This window comes from Tauraco erythrolophus, chromosome 2 (assembly GCF_009769465.1).
Source record: "Tauraco erythrolophus isolate bTauEry1 chromosome 2, bTauEry1.pri, whole genome shotgun sequence".
Lineage (NCBI taxonomy): Eukaryota > Metazoa > Chordata > Aves > Musophagiformes > Musophagidae > Tauraco > Tauraco erythrolophus.
Genome location: NC_141466.1, coordinates 85929467 through 85957429, shown reverse-complemented (window position 1 = coordinate 85957429; position 27963 = coordinate 85929467). Strand labels below are relative to the sequence as shown.

Sequence of the window (27963 nt, the reverse complement as noted above, 5' to 3'; positions counted from 1 at the left end):
TGTTTAGCAGCTTGTTTTGCTGATAAATGTCTGTCACTTTTCAAATAGCTACAGCGTAATTGTTTTTTGGGGAAAATATTTCCTTGAGCAGGAGGTTTGCAGGCCATTAGCTATTTCCCATCTGTGCTGGTGTTTTAATACATCACATACACACTTTGCTCCCTATTAGAAATGATTCACAGCTTTTGATTACGGACGGGCAGCCTGAAGTTTAGAAATCACATTTGTCATTAAAAAGTTTTCTCTAGCCTTACAAAAAATTTAAATCTCAAAATCATTAGAACCAATGTGGGGTTTTTTTTAAAGAACCTCTAAAGACTGCTAGAAAAAAAGTACGTTTCTTACACATATGTAACTTTAAAATAATGAATGACTGTACAAAAGCAGATGTTTGACTAAAGCAGTGGCCACTGTGTGCTCAGCCCACAGCGAGAGGCAGAACGTCACACGGCCAAGCACTGCCATGTGCTGGAGTTCATCTCATTCCTTTTCAAACTGTGCCATGAAAATTTTTAAATTCCACCTGATAGCTGCTAGGACAGACAAGAGACAGCAGCTTTAATTGTGTTTAATATCGTACAATACCTCTAGTAACCACCTGCTTTCGCTTCACATGCATACGCTCAATACACAATTACTTGCAGTAAATTCAGCTGTGCCAAAAGACACAGAACTATTTACCTGCATCAACTGAAATACTAGATGCATACATTTCTGGGTGGGGGGAGGGGGGAACCAACAAAATCTATTCCTTATTAATAAGTATCCTTCTCCTTTTTTTCCCCTCCTCCCATCAGAAAAAAAGCAGAGAAAAAACAAAGAGAGATGTAAAAATGTGGGTACTAATTGCAGGTTTATTCCAGTGATAAACTTGTTTTGTCATCTGAATCCTTTGCATTTTTCTAATCCAAGAGGATCACATGAAGTTTCTATCCTAACTAGTTTTTAGACTTCACAGAATAAAGCTAGAGAGAAAAAGAAAAGAGATTCAGGATTAGAAAGTGCCCCTCAAAGTATCAATATAGCAATGGAGTAAAATTTCCAAGTCAAGTCCTGAACAGTGGGAAACTCACACCATTACCTACTGCTGGGACCGACAGGCAAAAGGACCAACGTACGGGCAGTGACTGCTTTTCAGAATTTATTGTAAAAAATAGTAAAATAGTATTAAACAATAGGAAAAAAGCCACTCCTTTTCCAACCCACCACATATTGCTTTATGTGGAAACAATGGAAAAATGTGATAGAAATGTATTTACCCATTCCTATGCATAAATCAGATAATCCCAGTTACTCAGGACATGCTTATGGGAAAAATATTGGCAGTATCACAGCATATGGAAGTGGAAATAAAAAACATGCAGTATTTTCAATTGCTGTTGGGAGGCCTACTTCCTGGAGTCTAAAGATCATGTTGTTTTATCTGTTTTCCTTTAGCATAATGTACATTATCAGACTTTCATAACTTCAGTCTCCGGCAGAAAGCCCTGATTTTTTGCCAATGGTGACATACCCACCTCAAAGATAAATGTGGAAGTCAGAATGTCTGCCTTATTTCTGCTTGCAATTTCCTTTCCATAGGAACACGCACATGATATAGTTCCTGCTAACAGATATTTAAAGCTTGGCCAGCTCTTTTTCACTTATACCAGCTCAACCCCACTGGAGGTCCTCAGGGCAGCACAAACAATGGCAAACAGTCTTCCAACACCACACTGCCGAAAACTGCTTGTCCTAACACCAAATTATTTATGTTTAACATACTTGGTAGGTCTTTTGCTTTTGCCTACAAACAGAAAGCATGTCAGATTCTGCATTAAATTGTATTACAAAAAATGTAAACCAATACATTCAACAGTTGAGTTTTTTTGTGGATTTTCTAGCTTGTTGAAAAACTGTGAAGTACAAGTGTTAACTTGAACAGAGCTCAATTTAAACGAAGCCCCAAAACAATGAGTGCACAGCAGTATTGACCTGGTGTAATTAGCTTCGTTGACAACTGGTGAAAAGTTGACTTAGCTTCAGTTTCATGCTCGAAAGCATTAACCAGAAAAAACTTAAGTTGCATGGCACCTTGGAGACCACCTCAGTTTCAAGTCAAGGGATAAACTTACACATACATAGGTGCATTGTTTTAGGTATGACATAAGTATAGACCCCAAATACTCAGAAAATAGGTGTCAGCAGAAACCTGTGGATAATGCTAAGTAACAGTACCTCACCGTTTTTTTCCCCACTGCTGTGCTTGTTGAAAACTTATAAGAGCAATCACAACAGTTTGAGGTGACTCACACAACTGACAGTCACTGGTGTAGAGTGCAGTGGAAATTTTGGTCATTCCGAAAGAAGATACAATGGAGCAATCTAGGAAATTCCATACTGAGAGGACAAAGTCAAACATTTGTTCTCTTGCACATCATAAAAATTATTTTTGGTTACAAATTACCACTGCAAACAATCTTCTCATATATAAAACTGAAAATGACTCCACCTAAAAAGCTTTGAGAAGGATCAAAACCCCACAAACTGTAACTAAAAAGCTTTCTCTAAGTCCTCTTGCCTTCTGAGTTGCAACAGTCTCCTTATTTTAAGAAAGGCCCTCCTCTTGGTCAATCAACTCCGTTTTGGTGGAGAACACATCAGCCAGCATGTGCTTTGGGATTTCAGATCCCCGTACTTTTAACGTGTAGCAGGCATTCTCTACTTTTGCCAGACTCTGTTTCAAGGTATACAGCTTCTTAGATACTTCGTAAGGTCCAGTGTTGCCAATGAAAGTGAAACCATCGTAAATCTGACGTAAGAACTGGCTCAGTTCAAAAGGCGTGTCTATGTCACCATTTCCAACACTGCTGATGCACAGTCGCATCAGCTCTCCAGTTAGGTCAGCCACTCCCAGCAGGTAATCTACAGGTGTTACCTTCAGGCTCCAAGCGTGTGGTTGTTTGTCATGGGAATTGGAGGTCTGAGGAGAGAACAAAAAGTCCAGTACAGAGAACTATGAAAAAGCAGTCTGTAACGGTTCAAATACACATTAACTTACCTAACATAACTGGTCATTAAAAACATTCTGGAAAGCTAAATTGCATGGCACTTCCACACAGCCTGATTTCAGAAGTACTAATCTCCTTCCAGCATACCAGAAGGTATGAAAGCACCAGTTCCACTTGAGATGTGATTTCCTTTCTAGCAAGCATGATAAACATACCCTGTTTCTACCATCTCAATTTGCAAACAGAATTATCACATCTTTGTATTTATTTGTGTTGTTTTGGCTTTTTTTTTTTGCTGCACAGATGTCAGGCTAATAGATTTAAGTTTTCTCTAAATGGTCTGTCCAAAGCTACCAAAGCAATCAAGAATCAAAAAGAGTCTACATTATAAAAACAAGTTATACCTTTTTTTAACAGTACTTCAAATTTCAAAACAGATTTTCTACAAGAAGCTGATAGGTATAGTTCTCAGTTCCATTTTATATCAACTGAACTCATTAAAATAGCTAACAAATAAAGTATTTCATGAAGAAAACTCATCACAAATTTACAGGTTTGCTCCTATATCCAAGTTTCCAACAGTTTTTATTGCCAAAATATTGGTAACTTGGGAGATAAGGCAGGTTTCCTTCTGTTTCCTTGTCCCCATAACATGCTATCCACCCAAATTCACAAATCTGGTCAGAGGCATGTATGCAGGGGTTAACAACTTCACAATTTGTTAAAACAAGTGTGCCACAATAGGTCTGCCTCTGGTAAGAACACATGAAACTTAAGCTAAAAACTCGGCTTCTGTCGGGGAAGTTTCCCGGCTGCTACAATAGAAAGCACCTGTGCCTTGTTAGGACAGGTGCTGTGAGTCACGTTGGTCAACCGGAAACCACGTGACTCATGGATGGATAAAGGTGGGACACTCCCAAGAGGGAGGGGGGCATTTCCCTCCTGGAGTTTGGAGTGGCAGGAGCCCCCTAGAGAGTGAGAGTTGGAGCTCTCTGTTGGACTAAGATAACAGTGAGTTTAGAAGAGCCTTCTGATTGTGAGATACCTTGTGGTCGCAACAGTCGGTTGGTTGCGACCCATTGGAAGAAGACACAGGCAGTCCGCGACAGGCTTCTTCGCAAACATCTTACCAAGAGAAGGAAGAATCAAAAGTGCTTTACAGGCAGAATCTCTTCAAGAGAAGCAGTCTCAGGAATTCATCTAAAGCAGTATTGCTGTGCATTACTGCACATTGCACTAGCATTTCTGTACATTATCATATGTGCATTTCTGTACATTACCATAAAATCGCCTTGAGTCCCCTGTAAACAATCAAACTGCACCCAGTTCACTGTGCTCGGTGGCAGTAGTTTGTCTCTACGCAAAAAGTTCTATTTAGGAGGAGCATGGGCAACTCAAGAAACAGTCAATACGGTATTAGGGCTAAGGTATGATGGGAAACAAGCTTGTCCTCTGAGGGGAGGCATCAAGCTCAACTCCAGCAAAGTTACAGATGACCAAGCTAAGACATATCAAGTACATTTTAACAGAAGCTGAATACAGTGCCTCCTGTGACTAGTTCAGTAAGATTTCACTCACGGAGTCCATCCTGCCTTGGATTCGTTTGTCTCCCTCAACTTCTGCTACATCATTATACACCAGTAGGACATACAGGCAGTCCCGGTCATTAAAAATCCATCTACATTTGTTTGCTAATGTTTCAGTATCCTGAATCTTTCCCCCACCAGAAGGAATTCAGTTTGCTCTGAATAAAAAGGATGTGAAATTTATAAACTTGTATCCCATGGATTTAGTTTACTACTTGTCAGAATAAAAAGCATGTTTTGAACAAGTGAGTCAAAGCCCACATGTATATCTAATACCATTCCACTAACTGGCCTTATTTAATCAGATGCCAAAAACATGACTAAGCCTACTCACTGCATTTCCACCCCAGAAAGATTTTTGTCACATGAGAAAAGAAAAACTTTTACCGTGTTTGTTGTTTCTTCTCTGTCTTCTGCTGTAAATATTAGTTGTTTGTTGATCTCTTCAACACTAATCAAAGATCGTGTTTTGATAAAATATTGAAATGAGACTGCCTCAACATATTCTTGAAGTCCTGCAAAAATAGCAGAATTAAGCTGATTGAAACTTTCCAGCAACGATCCATGCACAAATTTATTTTTTTTTTAGAAATCTTTCAAGTGAGACTATTTTAAGGTTACTAGCAAAAAGTAAAAACTAAGATAATCAAGAAATAGCATCAACACATAATTTAACATGGCACACTTCTGAAATACTGTCCTGGTTTTAGCTGGGACAGAGTTAGCTCTTCTTTTTAGCAGCCAGAAGAGCTCCGTGTTTTGGTTTTAGTCTGAGACTGGCTCTAAGAAGAACACTGACAGCACACTGATGTTTGTAGTTGGCACTGAGGTCTCAAAGACTTTTCAGGTTCCCGTGTTCTTGCCAGTGTGCAGGAGCACAACAGGATAGGGGGGAGCATGGCCGGGACAAAAGGTCCATGACTCTCCTTATGATTTGTACTTAAGACTTAGGATTGAGGATCAAATTGGCCAGTGAAGTATTCCATATCATGCAGCGTCATATCCAGCATAAAAATGAGGGTCAGCCAGAAAGAAGGGCTTTTGCTCTTCCGGGGCTCTCGGAGTGCGCGCTCTCTCTCTTTTTTCGGGCCTCTTGCTCATCCGGGATTGTGATGTTGGGACTTATCTGTTTTGAGATTGTTAGTCTGGGACGAGACAGGCCTTGGTTACCAGGTGGTGAGAAATTACACTGTGCATCACTTGTTTGTATATATTATTATCATTGTACATACATATATATATATTCATATATTAGTAGTAGTAGTATTAAACTGTTCTTATTTCAACCCACGGGTCCCTTTCCCTTTTCTCCTTTAATTCTCTTTTCCATCCCCGGGGGCGTGAGCGAGCAGCTGTGTGGAGTTTAGTCGCCAGCCTAATCGTGACAACTACAAAAATGAGACTAAGAACACAGCAGATAAGCATTTTCAAGTTTTCACTCCAACTGCATTTTTTTTATCCAGAACCTTCTAACATCTTTATCAATGACCTGGATGAGGGAATTGAATGTACCCTCAGTAAATTTGCGGACGACACCAAGCTGGGAGGCTGTGTCGATCTGCTCGAGGGTAGGGAGGCCCTTCAGAGGGATTTGAACAGACTGGATCGTTGGGCTGAGGCCAATGGCATGAGCTTTAATAAGGCCAAGTGCAGAGTCCTTCACTTGGGGTATAAAAACCCCAAGCATCGCTATAGGCTCGGGGAAGAGTGGCTGGAGAGCTGCCTGGCGGAGAAGGACCTGGGGGTGTTGGTTGACTACTGGCTTGATATGAGCCAGCAGTGTGCCCAGGTGGCCAAAAAGGCCAATGGGATACTGGCGTGTATCAAGAATAGTGTGACCAGCAGGAACAGGGAAGTGATCCTGCCCCTGTACTTGGCACTGGTGAGGCCGCACCTGGAATATTGTGTCCAGTTTTGGGCCCCTCGCTTTAAGAGAGATATTGAGCTCCTGGAGCGAGTCCAAAGAAGGGCGACTAAACTGGTCAAGGGGCTGGAAAATAAAACTTATGAAGAGAGGCTGAGGGAGTTGGGGCTGTTTAGCCTGGAGAAGAGGAGGCTGAGGGGAGACCTGATTACAGCCTATAAATACTTGAGAAAAGATGGTGGGGAGGTAGGGGAAGGACTCTTTACATTAGTGATGGGTGATAGAACAAGAGGAAATGGGCATAAGCTTAGTCAGGGGAGATTCAGGTTGGATGTTAGGAAGTATTTCTTCTCTGAAAGGGTTGTCAGCCACTGGAATAGGCTGCCCAGGGAGGTGGTTGAGTCCCCATCCCTGGATGTGTTTAAGAATAGGGTGGATGATCTACTTGAGGATATGGTTTAATGGGGATTAGGGATGGTTGGACACGATGATCTCTAAGGTCTTTTCCAACCTAGAAATCTATGAATCTATAACAGTATAAAGCATCATGTTACTCTCAGAAAAATACTGAACAGCAGCTGCCCATAATGTCCCTCAAGAGTTCATACTGGGACCAGTACTGTTTAACATCTTCATCAGTGACACAGTGAGATCGAGTGCACCCTCAGCAAGTTTGCTGACAACAGCAAGCTAAGTGGTGTAGTCGACACGCTGGAAAGAGAGGATGCCACCCAGAGGGACCTGGCCAAGCTCAAGAAGTGGCCCTGTGAGAACCTCATGAAGTTCAGCAAGGTCCTGCACGTAGGTTGCGGCAAGCCCAAGCACAAGTACAGGCTGGGGGATGAAGGCATTGAGAGCAGCCCTGAGGAGAGGGACTTGGGGGTGATGGTCGACGAGAAGCTGGACATGATCCAGCAACGTGTGCTCACAGCCCAGAAAGCCAACCATATCCTGGACTGCATCAAAAGAAGCGCGGCCAACAGGTTGAAGGAGGTGATTCTGCCCTTCTGCCCTGCTCTTGTGAGACCCCACCTGGAATACTGCGTTCAGCTCTGAAGACCCCAACACAAGAAGGACATGGAGCTGCTGGAGTGAGTCCAGAGGAGGGCCACGAAGATGATCCAAGGGCTGGAGCACCTCTCCTATGAAAACAGGCTGAGAGAGTTGGGGCTGTTCAGCCTGGAGAAGAGAAGGCTCCAGGGACACCTTCTAGCAGCCTTCCAGTACTTAAAGGGGCCTACAAGAAGATGGGGACAAACTTTTTGCAGGGCCTATTGCGATAGGACAAGGGGTAATGGTTTTAAACCAAAACAGATCTAAGGAAGAAATTCTTGACTCAGAGTGGTGAAACACTGGAAGAGGTTGCCCAGAGAGGCAGTAGATGCCCCATCCCTGGAAACACTCAAGGTCAGACTGGATGGGGCTCTGAGCAACTTGATCTAGCTGAAGATGTCCCTGCCCACTGAAAATGAATTGGCCTAGATGGCCTTTAAAGTGCCCTTCCAACCCAAACCATTCTATGATAATGAAGCTTTTAAAATAAGGCATTTGTGATGGAGAGTGCAGATTACTATTTCATGAGTTCACAAAGACACAGAACACAATGCAGAGAAAAAGACTGAAAATAAATCAAAAGCAAGGAAAGCAGCTCACCTAGAAAAAAAACAACAACAACAAAACCTAGTATAAACAAAAAAGAGGTTTCTTATTAGGAATAGTACATACTTGTTTAAAACTGAATTTCCCACTTCACTATTTTGTAGGAATTAGCAAACAGGCTCCTTAAAACATGCAGGCTAGGTGAAATTCATGTTCAGGACAAAGCATCTATTCTTACAAATCACTCCAGACCAAAAAAATAATAATTTAAAAAAAAAAAAAAAAATCAAGGCTGTGATGTTCAGTATATTCCTCTTGTCAGACAACAGCTCTGTCCAAAAGAATCACAAACAAGGTATGCAGGGGGACAAAAGGAGTTGGTGTGCTGGCAAGGAGATAAAACATGGGGTAAAAAACATAACTTCTACCACATTTGTATGCCATCTACATCCACCTGCTACAATTGCCTTTCACTCCCTATTTAGCAGATGGTGATTTTCTGTACGCATTATAGCAAAGGTGAGACCTAAAAAAGAGCTTGAAAGTTCAGATAGTGATTTCACAAGTTCTGTCAGTTTTTCCTTATGTGCAGACAGCACATTTGGGGAAAGCATGTGGGAAAAGTTCATAAGCAGAAAGCTGAAGTTGACACTATCGGTAGAAAAAAAGCAGAAATAAATCTGGAACAAACAGCCATGGCAGGACTACGCTAAAAAAAGTTTTGAAGTCAAAATCAATGCACGTGTGTATCTGACCTATGGACAGAGAAAGTGCCAAAGGAGGACGTTAAAAGAACAGATTGTAACATGACAGAGATGGCTCTAGCAGAGCCATTCTGAGCCATTTTAAAGGCATGGCTTCACTTCAAGAGATGCAAAGACGTGACACTGCCATATTATGCTGCAAGAGGGCCAGGATTAGACAACAGTTTTGCCAGTGAGTAAAGTGAGAAAATGTGGAGTCACCCAAGGGTACCACAAGTAGAATCCTGGTTCCATTAGAATAATCTTAAAATCCTCAGCTGACCTCTATAGGGCCAGAACCTCAGCCTTTGGAGATATGCAGGAAGCAGCAAATTCAGACTTCATCTCGGTCAAAGAAAAAGTCTAAATCAAAAAGAAGAGAACATAGATTTGAATAACAGATGAAGGTGGAAATACACCTGAAAAATCAGAGGTAACCTCAAGAGAAAATTCAATTGTAGAAGGCTTTCCACGTTACAATCACAAAAGCATGACGAGTGACCTTCATTTTTACCTTTTAAGTATGTATTTGCAATGTGAGCAGAGACAATTTAGAAAGGCAATTCAGTCCACACCCTTTATGCTTCTGTACAGCAGCAGTGGGAAAAGCAGAATAAACATCCAGCAACCAAAGCCGCACTCAGCACTGCTGTTTACAAATCAGAACATACACAGGGAGCTGCAAGGCCAATTAAATACAATAATTTAATCAACTGAATTCAGGTAAAGCATTCTGGGCACAAGCAATAGAAGAATACTAGATAAAAGCTGCTCAGGATCTTCTAAGATAAATAACTTCAGAAGCTGCAGAGAAGTAGATTTCATCACCCATTCTTTTCCCCACTTATCCTCTGATGTAACACAGCCAGTAATTCATTACGAAATTTTGGCTTTTTCTGTGGATAAGCTGCAAGCTACCAGATACAGCAGCAGTCAACATGACAACATCTGTGAGAATCTCTCTCTGCTATCTGTGGACAAGACTAGGACATATGAAGAATCAACCTGGCATTTTCCAAAGTTCTCAGAGAGATCAAATCAACTCTCAGGCTTTTTGGTAAACAGTTTTCTTGATCAATCATAACTCCCAGTTTCAGCTCACTCCACTTTACTCCTTCTCCACACACAGTTTGTCCTTTTCTAGGATAAGTTTTTAGCTCCTCTGTTCATTTATTTTTATGTATTTTTTTTTATACAGGCATACTTATATACATGTATACACACAGATACACATTTTTGCTTCCTCCCACTGTCCCACCCTAGCTGATGTGTTCCACTCTTCTCGCTCCTTCTGTTTAATGCCACTATGTGAATGTTGCGCACAGAGCCTTGTTTGTCATTTACCATCACCTTCTCACAATCACAGAATCCATCTCCCACTATTTACAAATAAGCCTTACAAAACCTCATTTAAAGTTGTTACCGTTACAAATACACTGGTAACAAATCCTGGTTACAACTACTTTGCAAAAAATATTCATATTTGACTTTTTTTTTCCTCTCTCCTTTCTAAAGTCCTTCTTCCTGAAGTAGTTACAACATGATACTTCAATGATCCAAGACCTTGAAATAAGGTGTTTCCATGTGCAGGTAGAAGGATGTTTAAATATGTTATGTTTTAGCTTAATGGTAGGACATCCGCTATTTTCAGCAAATAATCCCCAAGGTGAAAAACCCCATCCCATTTCACTACACCATCCAACAATACCTTTTCCCTTATGCTCTTGTTTTGGATTTATTCCAAAATTGGCTTATTTACAGACTGAGCTGCCAGTAATGGAATAGTTTGTAAGACTGCCTTTTATGTATTTTTTTTTTCCAGTACGCAGACTGAAAATCCCAATTAAAAGCATTTTATTATTTCTACTAGTATTTCTTGAAATTACAGGTGTTAGGTAACAAAATGCTTAAGTATTCTGATATTTTATTATATTTACTCTAAATAAATAACTTGTACTAGTGACAAGTTACAGTGACACAGTATAACAGCTTCCTTCTATATTTTAAAATTTTAAGAACTAGAAAGTTACACTGAGGTATCTTCTGAGCACATATTATCTATAACTTAGAAGATTTTGTGCTTGAAAGCTTGTGCGTTTTTTTTTGCCAATTGTATCAGCTGATATTCAAGACATCTACTCTTATCTATATATGCAAGCTCTGAGAAAGAACTGTTAAGCAGTTTCTCTAAGAAACTTAGCAATAAATCAGGTTTCTTTAAAAAACTAAGTAATTTGAGCACTCAATACAAGAGTCAAATGAATGCGTAAGGGGTAGGAAAAGACAGTTCCACTTAAAAAATTAGCAAAGAATAGAAGTTCCTTAATTGCAGGAGTCAGGTTAGGGTAAACAAAATCTAATTCTACCCAAGACATACATGCATGCATGCATGCATGGAAGTTTTAACCCAGAATGACAAGATCAAACAAGAGGTGAATGTATCCTCCTAAAATTTTGTTTACTTCATTTCCTCCTTTAAATATCTGTTCAACAGTTTAAAAATGGATTAAAATGGATTTCATGCCTCTCAGTCCGTAAGGTTAGCAATGCCAATGCTACCTGCCACCTTCCCAAATAAGCTTCTTCTCTATTTCTTCTCAAACTTATTTTCCTTCTATCCCTTTGTCCTCTTTCTTTCCTCTTTCTCTGCATCTTTTTGTTCACAGAGCAGCCTTTGCTGATGGTTAGGACACAAGCAGATAACAGCTTGTGTTCTCTTACCCAACTCTTCCCCTAAACGGTGCAGCAGGAATCACAGGCAAAGAGCAGCCACTAGAAAGATGGTAGGAGAATACACACAGCAAGTTTCTTCCAGGATCACTACATGAAGGGTGGGGCATGTTATTTACAGGGCGAGTCATGTGAAACTACCCACTTGCAAATTTATTACAAAATCAAAACTGCACAGCCACAGCTCTATCTTATCATCATGTTTAGGCTAGCAAGTTACCCTCTCATTAAAAAAGAAAACAAAAAACAAACAACCACAAACCCTCAAAAACCCACACAACTCAGGAAAAAAAAGAAGAGTCATATTCTTGTGGAAATCCCAAACAGAGAAAAAACAAAGTTAAACTGGAGAAAGCCTTTATTACTAAGCTCTGCAGAATATGAGGAGGATGGTAGACTTAAAAGAACCCACTTACACAAACATATTGATCAATGAAGGGGAGAACTGGTGAAAGAAGCAAATAATTAACCAAGTACATCCACTGGAACAAGTATCAGCAATAAATTTAAAAGCATTACACAAAAATTAAATCATTTTTCTTCAGAGTCAGTGTCCTATTACAATGAAACTGACAATTCACACCTCAGTCTTTTCTATTTAAGTTCTCTACAGACTTGGCAATGATTCCTTAGATTCACAGGTCTCTTTCCATGCACAAGTGATAAAAACTTCAAGTAATTAAACTAGAACTGAGACTGTGAAACAATTCAACTGCTTTGTTGATTGTGAGTGTGAAGTCAAAGGTTAATTTTATAACAGTACACCAAAAGAGCTATCCTCAGACAGGCATGCTCTGGACATCCTGTTGTGAAAATGGCTTATTCCACTCGGAGTGGATTTTATAAAATGAGACTAACTAACAAATACAAGTAAAAGCACTAGAACAAATGTCTGTAAAAGCTTACAAATTTTGGGGAAAAACATCTGTTTCTATTCAATGAGTAATACTTCAAAAGCTGAGTCATTATGGCAGGTAGGGCTACAAGTAGCCTTCGAATTTTTAAGGGAACCGGGGAGAGAAAAAACACAGCAAGGTCGACATCCACAGAAACAAACTGCTCCACTTTATCAATCCAGTTTTGAAATTACTTTAGTAATCAGTACAAACCCAGATGAACTTATTTTAAATAACCTTGAACTGATTACTGATGCAATATAAATAATGTATATTACATCTAGCAGTGATTTGTCTAAACTGGTTTACATTATATCAACAATTAAACCGATGCAAATTTCTCGTAATAAGCCGTGAATGCTTTGTTGATTAATCAATTGCTACTCCAGTTGCCTTGATAATTGATACAGTTTTAAAAGTCATCCAGTTAGATGGCAAACTTCACACTACTAACAGCCTTGAGGGCACGCATTCAAGATACCAAGAAAGGAAGCTCTGACTCAGCCCAGGTGTTCAATGATCAAAGAAGGAAGAGCACCTAACACAACACAGCTTCTTCAGTTCAAACCCCAGTGAAAGTTCTCAAGATGATGTTGTTTCCATGCAACAGCCCCAATTCACTAGCACGTCAGATGTATCAATGATGGCCATTTATCCTCACAAATACAGATCTGGTGAGACAGTAAAAAAGGTACGTCACCACTGACCAAACCCTATTTTTCACCACATGACTGCAAAACAAAAACCTAATGATGTGCCCTATACTAGTTGTTTCCTGGAATGGAGTTCTTCTATGACACGTTCTTCTGCGTGATTTTAAACAAACAAAAAAGGTTCATAGATTTTTCTTGCTCTTCTCTCATGTTCCACCTGCACTTGGCTCCTGTAAAGGCTGGAGAGCTCTGGTTTGTGATTGACTGATGATAACAGCTGCCGGGTTAAAAAGAATCCCTGAGTCAGAGCACAAGGTCTCCTCCATTTGCTAGCTATAAAACCCAACTGAGAGACAAACAATGATGTCACTAGTTTCAGATTGTCATGTAAATAACTGCAGTATTTGCCATAATAGTACTGCAGGACTTTAGGACAGTTAGGTCCCAAGTTAGAACTAGGAAAGGACAATCTTTGTTTGGCCCGACCCAAAGCACCCATCTTTGTAAGACTGTACATAGCTTCTCCTATGGACTTAGGCTGCACTCAACAGCTCCTGCTGAATTCACGGCTTATACTGAACTCAGTGGCTCATTCCGGGAAGCAGCTGAGAACCAACGCTCACATAGTACATGCCCTGTCTGAATTCACAGTCATTTTCCCAGGTTTGTTTTAAGTTTTTGTGTATGGATACACAAACCCTGCAGCAGAAAGTAAAAAGCAAGCAGCTTTGCAGTTGCTGATTTTTCACTTTCCCTGGAAGAACCTAGAAAAAAAGGCATGAACCAGAAATAATCAAAGGGTAGTAAAATGCAACAAGCTCAAAGTATCAAGTTTCAGATAAGCAACTTCCAGGGTGAAGAAAATAAGTCTGACAAAGTTTGTTGGCACGCTTGGTGACGCGAGAACATCAGAGAAACAGAGAAAGTAACAAAACAAAGAAATAAAGAAATTAACAAAATTAGATCTCATAAATACTAGCTTATTCACTGCAAATTCCATTAATTTTCCAGTATAATCAGGAAACTTTGTTTCCATTTCTGGCATTTTACCTCTCACCCACAACAGCAAAGAGATGCACTTTAATTCTTCAGTTACATCCTGTTCCTGTGTTATTATGTTTTCCCACCATCTTGCAGAAACCTGATTGCTTCCTTCATGGATAGCTTTCCTTTCAAGTTTTAGGTGTATTCAAGTTTTTTCCTGGGTGAGACATTTACAATTCATGATACCTTCCTCCTGCAGTAAAAAGCTTTTCCTTTGTATCGCCAACCTACGATTAAATATGCCACCTATTTTTATTACAGCTTTTAAACTTTCTTGAGAAGGAAAAAATGTCCTACTTCTACTGTTCTTAATGTCCATAATAGTTCTTTACCTTGGTATTATTTCAGAAGTACATAGGTGTTTACACATAGAAAGGTAGCTAGCACAGCTCAAGTATGAGATGTTCTTTCCACATTGTGAGTGAAAAAGTTAAGAACAAAAAAATCCAGGTAACACAGAAATCATTAGCTGGATAGTTCCTTTAGTTTGTGTTCTAATCTGAATTGGTCATACAATACCAAAAACCTCAATACTACTTAAATAATCAGTAATTTGAATCTGGCCTGCTTGGATGGACCTCACTCGTTTCCACGGCATTTCTTCCAGCATCATGTCTGGCGGTCCTACATAATGCAGATAAAAAATGGTATTCTATCACAATTAAAGCATTTCCTTTTCATCCACGCAGACTTAACTGACTGTCCAATCCAGCAATGCAGTTTTTTGCAGTATAATTGCACACCTGAAGTGACTCTAAATGGTGTAAGGCAGAAGAGAGAAATAAGCTCCATTATATCATTCTCTCAGAACACAAATAGTGCCTGCTCGATTACGCGTTAAGACTGCGTCAATGCTGAACTTTTACACAGCATTTCCCACATCAGCAGCAGCAGCAGTCACAGAGCAACAGTTTTGACAAGGTGCTGACATTTTACAGCCTTGTCATCTAATCCTATCGAGAGCAAGTGCAGACACGACAAAGAGCTAATGAGCTTCCCTGCGCACAGCGTGCCACTCGCCGCTGCAGCGAGCGCAGGCACACAAAGGTCAGCCAACAACGCTCCGGTTCCATCTACCACCATTGCTCTACGCCACGCTGCTGAAGAAGCCCCAGAAGAATTACAGGCTCCTCATTCCGTATTGCGCCTTACGTACAGCTATCGGCTGTGAAGATAATACCACACCTATACTCGCTCCTAGCCGAATCTAATGACCTCACCGTGAAAACATCAACATGCAATTGAAACTATCACTGCAAGAGATTTTTACGTCGAGTTGCCCCGTAGAACACCTCAAAAGCCTTACAATTCTCTCACACGCCCTTATTGTTAAGGAACGAAAAATACTTGAGTAACTCTTCAAATAGCTAGAGATTTCATTTTACAAAATCGTGTTGAAAAGATACTCCACGCAATCCCACACAACGCCAACTTAGCAAGCAACTCTGTTTCCCTCTGCGTTACATAAATTCTGCATTTATGCAGAGTAGATTTAGAACATGCTTAGAATAATTCCATAAATCCTAACATGTTGCGGAGCATTCTCTTTCTGGTCTTTAAGGCTTCTACGGGCCTTTCCTGCACACTGTTGACACTTTCCTTAGTATTTTAGGGTTAAATATACGTATATAAAAATATCCAAACACACACATGTGCATATATAAAATTCTCAAAAATTTTTTCCTCTCCTTCACAAATTCATACAATCTTTTTCAGTCCTTTTCTTGCACAGTGTCTCACAACAATTTTAAAGAAACAGTTCACATTTCCTCACAGGATATATAAGGTATACACTGTGAAGTGGTGCAAAGGAGCAGGAATTCTATATTACAAATAGTAAAGCTTTAAAAATATCAACAAAGTAGAACATTCTAACATAACAAATGAAGAGGTCTACATTAAAAAAAGACTTCATTATTTCAGTATCTCTTTGTTTGCTTGTTTAATCATCCCCTGGGACAATCTGTACTGTTAAGAAACGTGTAGAAAACAGTCATCAGTTTTTGTTGTTGTTCAATTAGTGCTATACTCAGTGTTTGAGCTCATGCAAGTGTCCTTTGGGGAAACATCTTGCGTGCCATTAGCACTATTCTTAATGAGGGAAAGCATGAAACTCCTTTAGTGCTCTGCCAGAATTGTTTTATCTTCAAGTCAAAAGAACAACTGCTTGGAGTAACCCCAAAAAAAGCATTTAACAATTACAAGTGGCAAACAATATTCCCAAGCATTATACTCATAGCCCTACACTATTTATAGACTAACAGTTATTATACTGAATAAAATATGTATTAGGCTGCTTTATTATGCAGACAGTCATGATTCCCTAGTTAAAGTTGCTATGATGGTTTCCATTATAAGGCCAGTTTTGATCCCTTTTGCTCGTTCTGTGAGAGGTAGGGTGGGGAGCAGGAGGATGTTTCATGTTTGGTTTCAAGACAAAGGAGAATATTTTTAGGAAGTTTGAGGTTAATTGGACATGCTGCTTTTGAGATATGGGACATAGGGGTTTCTTTATTCTTTTTTGGAGAAAAAAGCAGTTTAATGGCAATGTTTTTGTTCATAAAAAGCTTCTCAACTAGTTCTCCACAATTTCTTTAAAATACGAAATCAGCATTGAAAACCAGGTGAAAGGAAGGTCAAGACTTACAGCTCTAGGAAATACATAACGACAGAAGATCTAGCACTTTTCCTAGATACATTTATTTTCAAAAAGGCATGCATGCAAGCTTTTTCCACAGTGAAAAAAGCAAAGCAACAATTAAAGAACACTAGACTTGAAAACAAAACTAAAAGCAACACTCTTAAATCTTACCACTGTTTCCCTCTCAGTTACGGTTCTCCACAAACAGTGGGGGACAGGGGGAATAAAGCAGTCCCTCACACAGCTGCTCTTTATCTAACTGTCCCTTCATTCTTCATTTTCTATCTCAGTTTCATAATCCTGACATCAAGCATCTTCACATCGCTGACACCTCCTTGATCCTGGCTTCAGCAAGATCAAGATCTACAGGTCTTTAAGCCTGCATGTTGCTTTTTTTGCCATCTCAATGACTAACTGGAGAGCAGAGGATTTAATGAACAAGGTAAGAGCAAAGCTCTGGCTAAAAGTTTGCATTTCATACTTGCCATACACCCAAACTCATTTAAACAATGCCTAAAAGCACGCCCTGCCTTCTCAGAGACAAACACATATATTCTAAGACGTGCCCTCACAAAACACACCCAAGGGACACCAGCTGGCACAAACTCCCCTCAGAGACGCATCATGTAGAAGGGCTAGAATATAAGTAGATGCTGTGGATGACCTACAGAAATAGAATGAAGGCAACTTATTTCAGTTGGATTTTGTATACAGTCTTCTTAATGAGGCAAGTACTACCTAACTACAGAAACAACAGGGAGATCTCAGGGCCAGGCAGTATTATACAACTGATGAGATTCCACAGACTCGACACTTAGGCATGTCACTTGAAGAGAGGAAAAAGGTAAAAGTACAGCAATTCCCAGTTCTAGCTCCAGAAATGCAAGGGGGGCAGGGTATTTCTGTCTTTTAGTTCTGTCCACAAAACTGCAAAGTTCAGGCATTTGTTTGAGAGACTGCACACCTGATGGCTGGAAAGATGGACGGCAGATCTACTTCTCCTCCCCCTCATTTAGTGTACTTCTTTGCTGTCCTTTTTTTTTTACCAAGAGAGGTCAATAAGATTGATTCTCTTAACTTGTCTTAAGACCACAGTAATAAAATTCTTTAATTCTATGACAATCTCACTCTGGGTCCCATGCAAGTGTTAAGGATATGCTGTTGTATATACAATTGTGCACGGTTCTGGGCCCCACAATTTAAGAAGGATGTGAAGGTCCTTGAATGCATCCAGAGGAGGGCAACAAAGCTGGTGAAAGGGCTGGAAGGAATGTCCTGTGAGGAGTGGCTAAGGACTTTGGGCTTGTCTAGTTTGGAGTAAAGGAGGCTGAGGAGTGACCTCATTGCTCTCTACAGCTTCCTGAGGAGAAGTGGAAAGGGAGGTGCTGATCTCTTCTCTCTGGTATCCAGTGATAGGATGTGCGGGAATGGTTCAAAGCTGTGCCACGGGAGGTTTCAACTGGACATTAGGAAGCATTTATTACCGGGAGGGTGGTCAAACACTGGAACAGGCTTCCTAGAGAGGTGGTCAGTGCCCCAAGCCTGCCAGTGTTTAAAAGTCATTTACAAAATCGTGTAAATTAGCACAGCTAGCTTTGCTAACAGCAAAGATTAATCTAAGTCCTCATTTATAACCATAGAAATGTGTCAAATTCAGGCCAGCGGCAAGAAGAGGAACCACTGCTACGTAAAGAGAAACAGAGCTTAGTGCAAAATAGCATACTTTCCCTATTTTAAAATAATTTACCTGGAGATATAGCCCTGTGGAACTGATACATGTCTTCTCCAATCAGTTCTTGTGCAACCTGCTTAATCTTCCGTCGGACAGCATCTAGCTTGACTTCAGATTCACTTAATATTTCTTCCCCATTGGGAGCACTGCAATCATAAAACAGAAACTGAAAGAGCAGCTTTCAAAGCATGAGCAAACAGCTAAAAAATATTACACGTTTTCTTTCACTAACCCATGCATTTTCAACAGCTTCAGGAAAAAGCAAAGCTAGTATCAGAATGAGAAACGGTTTAACTTTCACTGATACCTATTGCAGATTCTGAAATTCTGTTGATTCTTACCATGAAAATAATCAACTGGCCAAACATAGTTCTGGTAGCATGATGTTTATTCCAGACTAGAGTTTTAATTATTGCTTAAGTAAGAACAATGAGAAACATGTGCAAAAGCTTCAAAAAAGTATTCTGGAAAACTAGCGTTATTTGCAGAAGTCCTTCAACTCCTTAAAAAAAATAAAAACCAGTATTTTGTAATACATTACAGTATTGTAAAATACAACACATTATCTACTTCTACATCTGATTTATTTTTTTTTTAGGAAGTAATTACGGACTATGCTATTCTGGAACAGCTGAAATATCTGATTCAAAACCACCATATATACTTGGCATTTAAAATTTAGTTTATCCAGCTTCCTTTAAACTTCCTCCTCTCCCACCCCCAAATAATCTATATGGTATATTAATTTACAGTCTATTTAAGGAACTACTGATAGACTGTTCTTGAGAAAACATTTAAAAACAAACAGATTTCTGAAAGTAAAGTCACAATAATAGCTAAAAACAAAGGAGAAGGAAATAAATATACAGCATGGAAAGCTTCCACTCTCACAAAACCAGGAATGTCTTACAAAACAGGAATCTAAAATTCAGAGTAAAGAGGAGTTTTTTGTTGTTCTTTCCTCTCTACCAGTTCCCAGCTATCTAGCCTCTGCAGTGGGAGTAGCTATTTACAGCCAAGGCTGTAGCAGTTACTAGAATTATCGCAACACCCCTTCACAGAAGGCCAGGTTAACAAGAGGGCAACTTCATAATCCCTATTTATAACTGTTACTACTATGGTAACTATAAATAGCTACTATTACAGCAGAAATGCATTGATAGGTTACAAAAAATAAATTTGGGAAAAGGAATAGGGAGAGCTGTTATAACTGTAACACATAGACTAACGTTTGGCACGTACAGTAAACATTTTATACAGCAGGTTATGCAAAGCTTCAAATTTTCCTTTTATTCTTCTATTTTGCCCGTGGCTTCCGAAGATTGCTTGAAGGTTCATGAGAATACAAAACATGTAGAAGCTCAAAACTTCACACAAAAGCCTCTTAGGTTGCAGTATGTATTAAAGTAAACAGAACCCACGTCACCTCCTCTTTGCATTGATGACCTAGGGTGGGGCTGCAAAATTCAAAATGGGGAAGTAACTGCAGAGGCAAGTAACCTGAAGGAAGGGTGCATGTTTTTCTCTCCCAGCTTGCTGAAAGCTGGAAAGCTCTCATCTGTTGTTACACTCTACTGCTCTGATCCTGTTTAATACGCCAATAAAATCAACTGAGAAACCTGAACCAGCATCTTTCAATTCTCTGACTGGAGTGTGCGTTCATTAGCTCACATCCACCCTAAAGAATGTTTATGGAAAGTTAATTAAATTGCTCTCAGCAGAACAGCTATTAATCATAAATACAGAGAACCCCACGAGGCAGCTTCTAGCTTTCTATAAACACTTTCATGCTCAATGTGACTCACCTGGTAAACCTGTGCAGCAGAAATATTGTTCTTTTGCTTTCAATAGTTATATCACGACTGAGCTTCACAAGCCGTTCATATTTATCATGCCTGGTGTCGAGCTCCAGCTGAAACGCTGCAGAGTCAATCATGGCAGTAAGACGCGTGGTTATCACATGTGTACAGCACAGGGGGGGAAGAGCAGAGAGCCCGTGCTACAGCAACTGCTTGTGGGCCCCATCCCCACCAGCCTTTTCCCCAGGGTGCCTTTTCCCAAGGTAGGCAGTGCATGGCACAGCCGCCCCCTGCGTGGGGCACAGCTACAGAGGCTGCCGCTGCCTGAGCTGCAAAATTTATCATTAATACCACTTTTGTTAATAAGTCAGGTTTAAAAATACATCAACTCTGATGATGCTTTAAGGCAGCCCAAGCAATTTTAAGGTAAAAATACTTTTTTTTAACTATTAAAATCTATTCTGCAATACTGCTCTTCAGGAAGCTGACTTAAAATTTCACCCAAATTCAGCAAGATAAATTAAGAAATAAAACCCTACAATCATTAGTAAATAAGATTCACCAGTTTTTTAAACCAATCAAACAAAAAAGGCATTTGACTAAGACACATACACTGTTAAAAACGCACCAATTAGTAAAAACAAAGGTTGCATTTCACATCCCAGCTAGACTTGGCCAAAATTCAAGTATTTTAATATCTCTAAGAACTAGAGGTACTAAAGCAAAGTGAGATCAATTATTTAAAATAAGATTTCTGACTTACTGATGTAAATTCTAACTACAACGAACACAGAGAAGAGAGGATGTGTATCTGGTTATCAGAGTCAAACATTATGAATGTTTCACAGACACCATTAACATTTTATAGACCATTATTCCACTAAATAAACCATTAATAGATACTTATAAGAAATCTAACACGTTCTCTGCACAACTTTCTCAGATGTTAAAGTATCTGTGCAAGACGACAGTGAAAATGAGCTAAGAGGTTACATTTTTAAAGGGTCTGACAAGTGAATATCCTTTAAGAACGCGCAGCAGTTTGCTGGCAAGCAAAGTTTAGATGAAGGTACAAAAGTAACCGTATTTCTCATCGCCTTGATAAAATCTTGGTTCCTCTCATTTTATTCTGTTCTCCCCAACCTTCTTCTGAAACTCTAAGATAACTCCCAAATGCTCCTACTGATCTCTTAAGCTTTCACATCTGATCAGTGTGTCTCTTCCAAATTCTGAGAGCCAAGTCCGCCACTGGATTACCATCAAGAAAAAAATCTTCCCTCAGATCGTAGCGACAGGAACCTGAGGGAGGGTGACCCATACTTTCCTTTGAAGGATGCCATATATGACAATTCCAATGACCATTTACCATCTTCATCTACCGGGAAATTCACTACTCTGAAGATCTACAATATGAGCAAAGCTCCTGATATCTCCTGGACAGTTGTGGCTTTTATACTTTTACGTTAGTGAAGTAAAACACAGACAAATATGGTAATCTTTAGCCTAAAAGGATGCAAGAAACCCTACTGTACTGTTGCCTAAAATTGCAAAGGATTAGAACTTGGGGGATTCCCCAGGATAACACATTGAGACTACCTTTAATGTCTAATCACTTAAAGCAAAGACTCAGACTCAGATTGGTGGTGCAGAATCAGACCACTAAAAATGACACTTAATAAATCTTAACCTTACAAACCAAGACACTATCTGTCCTGGTTTTAGCTGGGACAGTGTTACCTCTTCTTTTTAGCAGCTAGGAGAGCTCCGTGTTTTGGTTTTACTCAGAGGCTCGCTCTGAGAAGAATGCTGATAGCAAGTTGATGTTTGAGACTCCAAGGACTTTTCAGTGTGCCGGAGTGCAGAAGCACGGCGGGATAAGGGGGGAGCACAGCTGGGACAAGGGGGACATGACTCCCCTTGTGATTTGTGGTGGAACTTAAGATCGAGGCCCAAACTGGCCAATTAGTATTCCATATCATGCAGCGTCATGCCCAGTATAAAAATGAGGGTCAGCCAGACAGAAGGGCTTTTTGCGCTTTGGCTCTTTCGCCGCTTTTGCTCTATTGCCTTTTTTTTTTTCTCTCTCCCAGTACTCCCACTCTCAGAGTACTCTCTCTCTCTGCCCCTCCCTATTTCAGGGCCTCGCGTTCGTCCGGGATTTGCAGCTTCGGGACGAGACGGGCTTCGCATACGAGGGGGTGGTGAGCATCTACACTGTGTATTAAATCATCTGTATTAAATTGTTCTTATCTCAACCCACGGGTATCCCATTTATCCTTTAATTCTCTCCCTCATCCCTGGGGCTGAGGGAGGGTGAGTCAACGACTGGGGGGGCGGTTTAGTTGCTGGAGCAGCCTAACCCACACCACCATCCATCCTCTGTATCGCTGAGCTGTCATATTTAAAATACATTAAGCAAAAAAAGGTGTAACCGAATATTCCTTGTTTTTTTGATTATTACTATAGAAGACAATTTCTCATTAATTTTTTTAGAAATCTTGGGTGCCAATATAACTACATCAATCCAAATTTTTTCCAAAGAGATTAAAAAGAGCGAGTGTGTATAACCATTTAATTTTACAAATGAAACTGTTTAGACTCAGGCAGCATACACAGTAACAGTGCGCCGCTCCAGTTCACCTTACACAGCTTGCTCAATTACAAGCCACCCGAAGCACACCTTTCCTTAACGCTTCTGCCTGACATAGAGGCAAAGACGATCAATGTCTCCGTCTAGGGCTCATGAGCACTAGTGCAACACAAACAGTGAATCTTTGAAAAGCTGAATGAACTGTGTCCCTTACATCCTTCCTGGAATTAACTAAACGCTGCTGACATTAGTTACGCCAGGGGAAATTTAGGTTAGATATCAGGAAAAATTTCTTTACAGAGAGGGTTGTGAAGTATCGGAACAGGCTGCCCAGGGAGGTTGTGGAGACCCCATCCCTGGAGGTGTTTAAAAACCGTGTGGATTTGGTGTTGAGCAACATGGTTTAGGGACCCTGACAGTGCAGGGTGAATGGTTGGACTCGATGATCTTGAAGGTCTCTTCCTACCAGACGATTCTATGCTTCTATGATTGACTGGATCTCATGGGAAAGGGGGGAAGCAAGTGTTTTGAATTTGAATTAATGGCAACCTTATGATAAACTGATGTGCTTGAGGGTGAAAAATTGAAGTGAAAAGTACAGTTGCACTACTCAATTCAAGTATAAGCATACACATATTATTCAATATAAAAGTTCAGGAGTCAAAGCTAATCATCTGCCAAGCTGAATTACAGAATAAAAAGAAATACCTGCTTTAAAGAAAGCAAGGAAATTATATGATGTTGAGGCAATCATTGGTAACAGCCATCCACCTCTTACTTCTTCACCCTCCTTAGCTTCATAAAAAATAGGGGGGAATATGAAAAATTTTACACCAATAATTAATCTGTTCCCTGTATCACACCTCGTCCTTCTTCTGTCAAAGCTTCTCATTTCTGAAGTTCAACACTGCCTTGTTAGTTCTTGTCTAATGAGAAAGTTCAACTAAATTTACTGGAGTTTAAATCCGGTTTTTAAAACTTTATTTTTAAAAAGTGCATCTATAAACAGCTACCAACTCACAAATCAATGCATCCAGATTTACATTAAAGTAGCTTAGTCATCTATGCACCAGAGCTAAAGTCAACAGTTAAGAGCCTTCTCAGTCTCCCCAAAGGTAGCTACCTCCTCCTCTTGTCCACATGGCTCAGGTTCTGAGCCATTACGCCTCTGCAGATCTCAGTTTTCTGCCACCAAAGCACCCAGTCACCTTTTGGCTGGCTGACACTTACACAGTTGGCTTAGCATCAGGTTCAACTCAAGAAGGGTGGGGAGCGGGAACAGGAGGTAGGATGAAAAAGAGAGCAAGTCAGGTGCAGCTATGTGAAATCCCACTCTCAGGACTTTTTTTTTTTTTTTCCACAAAAAGCAAACCACCAAGCTCTAAATGTAGAAAGCAGCATGAGTCCACCTAGTTTCGAGCTTCTCCCCCAGAGAAGGCTGGTTTATGACATCACTAAATACCCATAATTTCTACACCACAAGTTTTTATACTCTGGGTTTCTAAATGCTTACTTACATTTAAAAGATGTCATCAAAGCTGAAGATGGATTAACATTCTCTTTTTCCTCTCTTCTTTGACCATGTGGAAAACTGTCATGCTTTCGTTTTCTGAACCCACCTGATCCTATTAATAGAAGATACACATTAAAAAAAACATTTAAAAATAAAGTAGTTTTGCCAGCACATAAGCAGCATCAGAATGCTGTCTTCACAGCATTCCTGACTGTAGCCATATTTTACAGGCTACAATAAGGGAACTGGATGAACCTTATTACCAGCTGATGTCACCTTCATGTTAGCATGCTATTTTTTCCACCATATTCCTAGTGAAAATTAGAAAAAAATACTCCCAATTTCAATGGATAAGTGTGGTAGGATCCCAATTCCTTTTTTTTTTTTTTTTGTAAGGTCTTCACACTCTTTTACATTTCCTTTTTGTAAGGGAACGGCTGTGTAGAAATCTTTGTGTCACCAAGGGCCTACAGGATTAGAACTTTTCCACTCCCTCTCCTTTTGAAAAAAAAAAAATTAAATATTCATCTTGACAAGAGTCATGAAAACTACAAGTTTCAATTAGAAAAAGAAGCAAGGCTTAATTTAAATAGACCACCATTATCCAGGTATGCAGGTTTATCTCCTGCAGCATAGCATCTTAGGTCCTTACACTCTGCCCATTAACCAGCTTCTTCTCTTTTCACCCCAGTATAGCTGTTCCTTTCAACTGGCCTTATATGCCTCTTCCCTAGCCTCCCTTTTCAAACCCTCACCCAGAACTCATCTCTTTTGGACTGTGTTTTACTACTGATTTACACTTGGTAATGTTTCTTCCTTTTGTCCTTCCTTCAGTTAGGACTGACTCATTGTGCCATTCATGTTTTCACCATTCCTCCCTCTCGCTACCTCCTTTTTGTGACAGCTGTACGCTTTGTGCTCATAACAGATGCCAAAATTTGGCAGGCTCTTACATGCAAGCATACCTTTTTGAATATGTGGAGTTCTCTCAATTTCCTTAAAAGAAGAACAAAAGGAAGCTACTTAAAAGTTACAGAAGAGCACTGGATTTTAAAATGTTTCCGTTTAATTGTTTATTATCCCAAACCAAAACCAGAAGTGGGCGTAGTTACTTTCTAAAAGAAGCAACTGAAAATCATTTTTTCCTTCTTTTCTGTTAGGACATGAGTTCAGGGTTTTGTTTTTCCTGTACCAGTTGAAAACATTACAAACACAATCCCTGAAATAGTGGAACCCTATTCCAAAAGTTGGGAACATCATAATGACCTACAGGAAAAAACAGGCCCTCCTGAAGTGGGGCAGGGGGAAGAGAGAAACAGAGAGAGAAGAGGTTCCACTGAATAACCAACAACTCGAATACCAGAAAACCACAGACTGCAATAACAGTAACTTAGACTTAATTTTTTTAAAAAAAATCAATGAAATAAATAAATAAACAACAACAACAAGCCAGCCTCCTTGCTGCAGAGCCTACTTTCTGGCCGACGGGGGGTCTGTGTGACTACCCAGGGTAAACCAACACACCGGATGCAAAGTGAGTGCTGCACTATTGAAAGTCAGTTACTGCTACAAGCACTTTACAGACCAAACACACACACACTATCAGCTTTTGGCTGCAGCACTTGCTTTTTCACCACCAAGGACGAAGACTTCTAAAGCTACGTTCACAGACACACCTGTAAAGCCCAAGTGAGACGGTGGTAACGCCTCTGAAGAAATGGTCTGTCTCAGTGTAAGGACAGAGTTTAGGGACACAGGTGAAGGAGCCACTGGCTCATCACGGCAGAGGCTCGCACCCCCACCTCGGCTGTCGCCGCTCGAACTCCTCACGCCTCCGTCTCCCGCCGGCTGAGGGAGCTGAACCGGCCCCCGAGCGCCGGCACTATCGCTGGCCCCGACCAGCTGCGGCTGGACCGCCCCTGGGCGGCGGCGGCAGGCGGCGCATCGGCCGCACGCCCCAAGAGGCGCCCGCCCATACCCGTGAGCGGCCCAGCTCCGGCGGGAAGGCGACCCCGAGCCTCGGGGGGCCGCGCTGCTCGCCTCGCTGCGGCGCGGGCCGCAGCCGCGCCGCGCCGGGCCGGGCCGGGCCGGGCCGGGCCGGGCAGGAGGGGGTGGGGGGAGGGAGGGGAGGTACGCGCGCTGCCGCCGTCACCTTCCTTGCCGCTCATCCCGGTGGTGCCGCCGCCGCCGAGCCAGGCCGCGTCCCCCCGGCAACCCGCTTCCGCTCCGCGCGCCGCCAAAGCACCGCCCCCGCCCCAACGGCGCCGCGCAGGGCGCCTGCGCGGGTGCCTGACGGCAAGGCGCCACATAGGCGGAGGGCGCCGGCCCGTCGCCCGCGGCGAGGGAGGCGCGGCGCAGAGGTGTGGCGGCGCGGAGGGTGATATCGGGTCTCTTTGGCTGGGAAACTGGGGTAGGGCCGAGGGTCGAGCCGTGCTTCCGAGCAGGCGGCCCCTTGGGCACCTAGTCTGCTACCCCGTCGTGGGGCCTCCCGCGCCCGCGGCACGACGGGATATGTAGTGCTGGGAGGGGGTGGTGGCAGAGCTGCGCCCGGCGGGGAAGCCGTGGTGTTGCCCGCTCGCCGCTCCCTTTGACAGCCGGCGTGTTCCGCCACCGGCCTGCCCGGTCAGCTCAGCGAGGAGGGCGGCGTTAGTCCCATCGACTCTCCACAGCCTGGTCCCGCAGAAAGTGGCTGTCATGTCACCTTCCCCTCACCCCCTCCCTTCCCTCTCAGGCCCTGTCCTCACTCTCTGTCTCCTTATTGCCCTTCTCTTGCCTGGCATATCAGGACCATGGTACTTTCACAGAATGGTTCGGGTTGGAAGGGACCTCAAAGATCATCTAGTTCCAACCCTCCTGCTGTGGGGCAGGGACACCTTCCACTACACTAGATTGCCCAAAGCCTCATCCAACCATTCCTTCCACGTTGGTGAATTGGAGCACGTCAACAGCCCGAAGTAACCAGCACCAAGCACCATGTTGCTCCCCTTAGTGCCCAGCAGGGAGAGGGCCTCACAGCAGGTGAGGTGTGGCAGGTGAAGGCGACCGGAGAACATGCCAACTGACAGTGAGACAGGACCTGGAAACTGGAGACACTAACTGTACACCGAAAAGATCTGATAGTGAAGCCACCTGATACCTGGAAAAGAAATCCGAGAAGCAGCAGATGTAGCTGTTGCCACAGGGGAGGCAGTGGCCACTGCAGGAGAACAGAGGTCCCTGGCCTGCAGGCATGGGGGAGAGGGGCATGAGAGGACTGTGATCTGACCTGGTTTGGGACCACTAATTCCGCAACCCAGGTTATTTGCATCCTATGTTGTTCCAGACCTGGTAAAAATAGTCTTTTCTCTCCTAGGGATTTAGTGTGAGTGTTCATAGGAGACATCACAAGATTGAGCACAAGGGAGATGGATGCACACTTTAAATACCTCCCCGCACAGAGGGCACTTGATGGCACTTCCCTTCTTATGGTGATGAGCTACAAAAAGTCTGCTTGTTCCGCTGGATTATTGATGCTTTTCTTTCCTACACACGCATCCTGATGTGTTCCTCTAACATGTTTAAAAAAGGAATGAGTGTTGCAAAT

At 41.6% G+C, this 27963-nt stretch overlaps 1 protein-coding gene across 3 annotated transcripts; it reads right to left on the bottom strand.

Annotated features, from left to right (window-relative positions):
• Positions 1–834: 834 nt before the first annotated feature.
• Positions 835–26581, bottom strand: TSNAX (translin associated factor X). 3 transcript variants are annotated; one of them, XM_086631567.1, is made up of 7 exons: positions 26533–26581; positions 24385–24492; positions 23576–23662; positions 20284–20398; positions 18494–18624; positions 4964–5091; positions 835–2962 (listed from the first exon to the last, which is right to left on the bottom strand). In XM_086631567.1, exons 1-7 carry the CDS (start codon positions 26546–26548, stop codon positions 2588–2590), a joined length of 960 nt encoding a protein of 319 aa, XP_086487693.1. In that variant the 5' UTR covers positions 26549–26581; the 3' UTR covers positions 835–2587. The 3 variants fall into 3 exon arrangements, with proteins under 3 accessions (XP_086487693.1, XP_086487695.1, XP_086487694.1); XM_086631569.1 differs by lacking the exon at positions 23576–23662 and adding an exon at positions 4098–4100; XM_086631568.1 differs by lacking the exon at positions 23576–23662.
• Between the last annotated feature and the right edge of the window lie 1382 nt (positions 26582–27963).